Raw genomic sequence first — 8,313 nt, 5'->3', positions numbered from 1 at the left:
GTAGACTACAAGGCAAAATACATTCTAGCACGCTCCTGTAACAGAAGTGGGATGATTTCAGCATATCTAAGTTATCAGCTGTTATTTCCTCATTCGAAATCTCATGTTTTTTCTTAAATATTTTAGTGATTTGTATTTAAGTGAGTTTTTAGCCCTTGTGATTCTGAAGAGAAGGCATAAAAAGCATAGTTCTTAAGAGTGAAAAAAGGTGCCTAAGTAAGTCTCCACATGCCTCATGAGGTGGACCCTACAGTACCTGGTTTGTGAAGCCCCATCTTTGGAGGCAGTTGTTTTGTGTTATGGGCCCTAATTCTGCAGCTGGAGCTGCCAGAGTGCTCGTCTGGAGTGGCACGCAGCCCTGGCACGCTTGGGGGACCTGAATAGGAAGAGGTATAGTTGAATTAAAAAGCTTGTGAGTGTCAGATAAATGTGGAAACTTAAAGTGATTATATTTGTACGTTTGTGTGTATGCATATATATGTTTGTATACACATACAGTTTTACTTTTCAAATTACTGCAGTCTATAAGGTTGTAGTGTTTCTTTACCAACTTCATCTGTTCTGTGTGGTACTTGATTGTCCACAGTAAGACAGCTGAATAATTTTATCCTTTAGCAAATAATAAGGTCTTTTGCAAACGTTGCTCTGTTTAGCAAACAGGTTCAATAGACAAAAAAAGAGGCATTCTGAAAAATTCAGCTTTCTCATTTTGACTTATTCCAAGTGAAATACTAGTGTTGAAATTAATTTTAAAATACGCAGTGACTCAAAGCAATTATATAATGTATTTCGTTGCTAGACTGTCAGATTGAAAGGCTGTGGCGCAAACCCCATCATTAGCTCACTTAGAATTTTCAAGCTACCTTTCAGACTGTGCCTTCATAACAGTGACGGCTTGTTTGTTTTTGTGTCCACTGAATCCCCTTTACCCTGGACTACTCAACCAGAAAATGCTGATGCCTCCCCTGGTCAATCTTCCTTCAATCTCTTCCCGAGTTAATTGCAGGAAGTGGAGTGGAGATCACAGCTCAGCCCACCCCGTTCTTTCTTCTCAGTAATTCTCTGTGTCTCCAAGGTGGGGATCGAGGAAGGAGCACCTGGAGAAGGGAGTAGTGAAGCCTTGCTAGGAATAGGAAGAGCATTAGTTATATGAAGACAGTAAGCTTTTTTAAAAATCAAGAGGTCCGAGACAAAGAAACAGTGTTTAAAAAAAAAAAAAAAATGAAAAGCAGTCTAGAACAGCAGTTGATAAAGCCTGGTGAAGCAAGCCAATGCTTCTGGAATTTCGGGACTTCCAGGGAAACAAGGCATGCAATTAAGTCTTAAGAACTCAAAAATCTTAAAGCCGGCTTTTCTTAAAAAAAAAAAAAAAAAAGGGTGAAGTTGGCTCAAAAAATTAATGAGAGGATTTTTCATCTGTTTTGTACTGTCTGGTAGAGCAAGACAGAAGACTTCCAGTGAAAGTAAAATTTTGATCAAAAAGCCTGTCTCATAAAAAAAAAAAAAACACAACCCCAAAACAAAGAAACCATGTGGGGAAAGATTTTAACGATGTTGGAATACTTTGGGTATTTTTAAACAATAGCGGTTTCAGAAGTGTGATGGAAATGGTCTGTTTTGTTACTTTCTCAGTTATTTTTCTTAAAATTGTTTAGAATTAACACATTTTAAAAAGCAAAGGAATTTTAAAATCTTAATGTAAACCCAAACCAGTTTGTTTTTGTAATGTGAAGTGAATAATTTGCTGTGATTCCTCTTCCTGGCTAATGATCCCAGAGCAGGGATAGTCCCAAAACTGTACTCCAGGAATGGAGATAAGAGCCCAAGTATCAGAGACAGAGATCTGACCAAGGGAGGGAGATGACCCTGAGAGAGGGGTGACCCAGAGGGAGATAACCCGGAGCAAGAGACCCCATGGAAAGAGCCGACCCAGAAAGAGAGCACTTCTGGACAGAGCCTCATATATATATGAGGGCATACGTATATATGTATATACTGGGCATGATGTGCATGATACGGAATAGACAAATGGCCAGTTTGGGTCTCAGTCATAAACTTAAGATCGAATCCTAGGCTACTAACTGGGGCCATACTCCCTCCCAGCTTCTGCCCCTGCAGACACGGGCACAGCAGAGAAGCTGAAAAGTCCTTGACTGTCCTGGCAACAGCTATAACCATCAGTATGTGATCCGCTTCTCCTCAGCACAAATCCAAAACACAGCCTCTCACTAGCTACTATGAAGAAAGCTAACTCTGTCCCAGCCAAAAACCAGGACAGTACCCCCACCCCCAGATGCTGTGCTACAAGCTGTGTTACTATGAGTCCTCTTACTTTTTGTGTCTGGAATGGGCTGGGCAGTGATAAATCCAGACAAGTACTGCTGCTTTTATTGTACAATTACGTCAGCAAAAGGCAGCTCTCAGGAATATAAACAGCCTGAGGCACGCTGACCTGCAGGTCACCTTGAAAGGATATCTTGTCATCGTGGCTGTACTGTCAGTCTTGTACATGAGCATTTGTGCCAGCTCAGGTTTAACTTTATGCCTGTTCAGGCCTTTCTTGCATACATCTATCAGATGTACTTGTGGATGAGCTAAGATTCATTATAAAAGAGAAAATAGTGTTGTTTTCACCTGCTGAAGCATTTTTGAGTTCTTGAAGTGGAAGGAACAAAGGATCTATTATAAATGGCGAGAAAATGTCCTAACAGTGCACAGAGGAATGTACTGACAGAGGAAATGAAATCGCTTTCCTCTGCTTTTGAAGCGTGTGGATAGAAGTAGCCAAAATCTTCAGTGGGGGAGATTCCCTATTATTATACCACCTGGAAGGTGGCCACAAGATAATAGTGTTTTCCCTGCTTATGAATGATTCGATTTTTTGTGCAGGAGCAGAGTAAAATGAGGAGCATAATTTTGCAAGCATTTACTCCTGGCAAAGCTGGCTGAGCTGCCATGCTTCCCAAGGAATTAAAACAGTAGAATTCTTAGTTCCCAATTAAAATTAATGAGACATAGCAGGTGCTTTTGAAAATTCTACACGTAGAAAAAAAATTACAACAAATCTCATATTTCTTGGGAATGAAGAAAAGACAAACTTTTTAGGATTGGGGTTTTGTTTGTTTGGGGTTTTGTTTTTTTTTTTTTAATTAGAGATTCAGAAAGCCATCTTCACACTTCTTTTGCAGTTACCTTTTAGTAATTCACTTCTGAAACAAAGTGAGTAATCAGACTGTCTTCTTTTTTATGAGTAGCACTAGAGTCAAAGTTGCAGATTTCTGTGTAGTAATCTGCACCATTTTTTGAGGATAAAGGTGAAAACAGTTTATCAAGTAAGTAAAACCAGATAAAGTAATTGAAGCAAGACAAAAATGTTACTTTTGCAATTAGGCTGCAATCTCTGTCTCTGCTCCTCCCATTCCCAGCAAAGCTGAAAGCAGAGGACTTGGCTTGTACCATTCCTGCCTAGGGCTCTGTGTTGGCATGTGCATATGTTCAGGAAGATATAGTGGTTTAAGCTTGTATTTGGCCTTTAGCCAGATACAAGTACAAATTCTTGAGAAGATCATTACATGGGGTTGTTGCAAGGAGAGTCATTTCTAGATTTGCCTCTCCCCTCATGGACAAATTTCCCTTGCAATTTCTTGCCTTTCCCATTGTAGGATCTGGCAGATTTTTCTCAAAGGGAGGACTCAGGTCTTTCGGTTCTCATGTGCTTTATTCTGTGGGCCTCCTAACTCATCAGTTCCTCCACTGATGGCAGATGCAGTGCTCATTCTCATTTTTCTACAACCATGCAAGCTTTTTTTTCCCCCCCCCATGCTGTCTTACTCCTGGTGTGTCCTTTCTGAACTGTACCATCAACGTCTTGTTGCTCAAATACTCCCTACAGACAGCTGTAATTACAGGGCAATGCTCTTCTTTGCGTACTTTCCCTCTGAAATCTCCTTGCCACCTGGCCACTGAGTTTGCCCCAGTACTACTTACTATCCAGGTGTCCTATTTACTGAAAATGCCCTGGAAGTGCGCTTTAAACATTTGTTCCACTTCATGAACTTGTACATATTGAAGCCAGAATACTATCTTCTCACCCCAGAAATGGAGTAGAGATGAGTGAAATATGCAGACTCCCAGGAACAAGTCTGCTGCCTCCACAGTGGGGATGGAAATGCCTGTGGTCCTGACATGATGCCTTTAGTGTGTTGTGGGGAGGATGTCAAAAGCAAGGTAGAGCGGACTGAGAGATGCTTTAAATCATGCCTGAGCTAGCAGACGTCCACTCTTTGGAAGGAGTCTCCTTCATCTCTTGCTGGTGCCTTCTGACCTTTCAGAAGTGCTAAGCAGAGCTGTGGTGTGGTTTCATCTGCCCCCAATGCCATGGTGGTTTCCTGTTTCATCCTTTCAAAATATTAACCATCCAGTTCTCATCACCATCAGCATCCAGAGTGCCTCACTGACTCCGCACACTGGGTAGCGCTTTGGCATTACACTTACGCCCATCTTTTAGTACTTTGCTGCAGAGAGATGTGATGAGATCACTCGGTAGTTTGATCTTCAGCACGCGTTTGAGTGTTTTGAGTTGGAGTCTGGAATCGCTGCCTTCAAAACATCATTGTAAAAGAAAATGTGATTTGTAGGTTACCCCAACACCTTGATTAAAAATGTGAAACCTTAAAATGTTTAATTTGGCATTCCTAGCTTCAGAATGACTGAAAAAACCTCTTATTTTTCTTTTTTCCTTCCTAAACATTAGTAAAGAGAAAGGTTTCTGTTCTTGGCAGAGATTTTGTGGGCCAACTTTCAGGGCAAAATATTGGTTTTTGTGTAGAGGATCCTAATGGAAAAGCTGAGCACCAAATTCACACAAGGTTCTCCTTAATTACAGAAGCCAAAAGCTCTTCCAGATGCCTGTCAGCCCAACATACTAGATGCTGCCATCACTGGTTTTAATAAAAGCTCATATTCAGCAAACCTTATTACTGATTTACTGTACATTACTTAAGCCAGAAACTGTTTTTTCCCTAAAAAGCGAGCAAACAAAGACCTGATATTTTTATCGTCTGCACTCCAGTGTGTGGTTTACTGTGTTAAATACCATCCCATTTCCATTATTTTACTGAAGATTTTCTGTAGATTGCCATTGCTAAAACTGGAATTTCAGAAATTTTTGTGAAGAAGTACATAAGTGAGAAATGCACGTGAGCAAATCAGTAAATGGTGTGTGCGAAGCAGGCAAAGCCACTAACAACCCAAACGCATATGTGACATGCACAACCAGACAGGCGTTTCTGTGAAAAGTTACCTGTTTGTACATGCAACTAATAATACATACTCTAAAAGAAAGATGTAAACTGAAAAAAAAAAACCTGGAAAATGTTTGAGAACAAATACAGGGGAAGTGTGATGTGACTTTGTGAATATAAAAGTGAAGAGAACAAAACCAATAGAAAAATCATCAGTCAGAGAGTAGCTAATGAAATCTCTGAACAATGATGTAATTAAAGTGCATTAATCATTATAAAAGATCATTTCCCTTTAAACATCTGCTCCCAGTCACTTGGCAACAGTCTGGGCGGTGTCATGAATGATGGGGTTTTGGATTATGCTGGAGGGCATGTGTTATCTGAGAAACAATGTAGAACATCCCCAGCTTGACAGGATCTGGGACAGCAGTGCTTTTCCTCGGTTCAGGTATAGCATTAACAACATAAGGGAGAAAAAAATTGGACATTGCTTACAGTGGAAAGGAAAACCTGGTATAAAACTGAACCCTGCCTTCTCAGGCATGCAAACAAATTTTAATTTGGTGCCAATGGATTCAAATAAAGTAACTCCTCTGGGAAAAGAGCGCCTGCCCTGCCTGCTGCTTTTAAGAGACCCTTAGGAGCCATAGTTGCTTGTAGGAGAGACCTTGTTCATCCCCACTGAGAAGTAAGCACCACCGAAGCCCTCCTGACCCATTTCTCTGTGGCAGCCTGGCTGTACCAGTGAGAGATTGGCCGTTTCAGGAGAAGAATCTCTTTTTCTTCTGGCATAAGCAAAGTGTGTAGAAGGGCCATGACCATTGCTTACTGCCTGATGGGCTGTGGCTCCGAGGCATCTGCCTGCATCCCCTGTGCCTGAGACTGCCTATGAAGCAGATGCATGTATGTTTTTCCAGTTTGGAGCATAACTTGCTCCAGTGCTGTCAGGACTGAGTAAAGTTTCTCACGGGCTGTGTTTTGTGTAGGGTTAGGTCAGGGATCCTGGATTGCTGATTTGTCTCTGCCATTAGACTGAGTCACTTAGGGAGGTATTTTTACAGTTAGGGACTCTTGTTTGTATCCTTGAATAAATCTGACTCCATGTTGCATTTCCATGCAGTTGGTAGCATCAGCACTGGTTGTGGGCGCGATTGGTGGCCCCTATGCACCTGCATTTTCCCTTCTGTCTTGCAGTGCTTTAGTGTCTGTGTCTATGGAAGGGAGGGGGAGGCAGGAGTTGTGCTCCTATTGCAGGGACACATCTGAAGGTGGAGCCCTTTGAGGCCCACTAGCACCAAAGATCTTCCAGCTGCAAAGCAACACTGATTTTTATGCTAGTCTTGTTTTCTTGCAGAGTTTGTAAGCTTTCATTATAGTGCAGGTCGTATGTGCACACAAACAATTATGTTTTTCTTTGGAGACTTGGGTCCTATATATTTTTGGTTAAATCGTATGAGGGACTGTCCTTGTGTCACTGCCACCTAATGGTCAGGACATCGTAGTTAGGTATCTGGTTTACATGTCTCCTGGAAAACTGATCCTATAACCAGTACTAACGTTATTATCTTGTAAGACTAGATAATGCTGTTAACTGCCCTCAACTTCATTTTCAGCCCTTAATAATCTGTTCTAGAGCCTCACTGGACACTGGTGTGTACATTCTTGCTCTGATAGCATAGTAGAGATACAGAAACGTAGATTTTGTATGGCAAAATCCAGGAAGAAAGGGAAAGCATTAGTCAGATGGGTGTAATCTCCAAGGTAGCAAGTACTTAATTTTAATTCAGTATTTTCCTTTGATGAAAACTTTAGTGAATGTTATTATGTGGAATTTATATGAAGCCTGGGTTTAGGTAATCAGCTTTAATATTTATACTCTTAGGGAAAAAAATTGAATCATTAGTAAGCATGCATAATTAATGAATAAATTATATTTTTCCTTTGTTTTCCTTCAGGTATAAGGAAATGCTAGATCTAGTGATATCACCCAGCCTGACTGTAAATACAGAGTGCCCTGACAGACTGAAGCTTAACCTTTCCAATATTTATGCCACGGCTCCAGATGACATAGAAGGTAGGCTGCCTCTTTTGCTTACTGTTTACTGACTTTAATGTAATTTATGTGTGTGTGTGTATATATATATACACACACGTAACTAAAGGGAACTGGCCACATGCAAGGCCTCTGCTTCTGAAAATTAGTTCTATGGTATAGTGAGCAACTGGGATTTTTGAGTTGGTTTTTTTTTGGTAGATGCTCCAGTTGTGGCTGAATCCTTTAGTTCAGCAATGGTTTGAATGCAAATAGAATTGAAATGTTTTCTGTGTAGATGTTTATCTGTGTATAGTAGGTGCATACATATGCACATGTGCGTGTATATGTTTGCTCCACTGGAACAATCGCAGTTGTGTAGAGCTGTTAGTTCTTGTTTGGATCCCTCTAGAGCCCCAGTGGTGGGCACGGATGTGAGCCTTGTGCTTCAGTGGCTGTGCTGCTGCTGTTGGGGTGGGGAGCATGGTAGCTCCCAGGCCCGGCAGCGTATCGTGCAGCCAGAAAATGTGTTTCCAAAGCAGCCCCGTGCCCCAATTTGCATTGCTCTGAGATCATTGCTATCATTTCCAAAAGGTTAGGTCTGCTGGCCTCTGGTCTGAAGTTTCATATTTGGCAGGTACCAAGGACAAATTCTTTCAGTGGTTGAGGCTCTGATGGAAATTTATCTGCTCTCCTCCTTCCCCCCCTCACCCCCCATCACACTGTTCAAGTCAAGGAAACAGAAGAATGTTAAATCTGCTAAAAAAATTATTGGCAAGTGATGCAGCTGAACTAGTTCTTGCTAGTACAATCCCAGCTATTGTTTGCTGCGGTCAGGATCTGTCAGCCTTCCTGTTGGAGGGGAGTTAGCAAAAGGCACTGGCTATTATGTTTTAGTAGTATGTTTAACCCTTCATTTATAGGCTCTTAGAAGACAAGGAAATGTTTTGCTTGCATGTTTGCTAAGGCATTAGAAATTGCATAATTAAATCACGTACATCATGACTGCCTATTTACAAGAGCAGTTGAAGGGATAAC

The 8,313-nt window shown here is 41.2% G+C and overlaps 1 protein-coding gene across 1 annotated transcript in view; it reads left to right on the top strand.

Moving 5' to 3' along the window:
- The first annotated feature begins 7,201 nt into the window (after window positions 1-7,201).
- Window positions 7,202-8,313, top strand: part of EYA2 (EYA transcriptional coactivator and phosphatase 2) — a 53,671-nt gene continuing 52,559 nt past the window's right edge. The window contains exon 1 of the mRNA XM_010083175.1: window positions 7,202-7,317. Within this exon, the coding sequence (XP_010081477.1) occupies window positions 7,209-7,317 (109 nt within the window). The 5' untranslated portion in view covers window positions 7,202-7,208. The remainder of the gene's footprint in view (window positions 7,318-8,313) is intronic.

This window comes from Pterocles gutturalis, unplaced genomic scaffold (genome assembly GCF_000699245.1).
Source record: "Pterocles gutturalis isolate BGI_N339 unplaced genomic scaffold, ASM69924v1 scaffold23385, whole genome shotgun sequence".
NCBI classification, from domain to species: Eukaryota; Metazoa; Chordata; class Aves; order Pterocliformes; family Pteroclidae; genus Pterocles; species Pterocles gutturalis.
The sequence above is the reverse complement of the archived record's forward strand: the minus strand, read 5'-3'. Positions and strand labels throughout refer to the sequence as shown.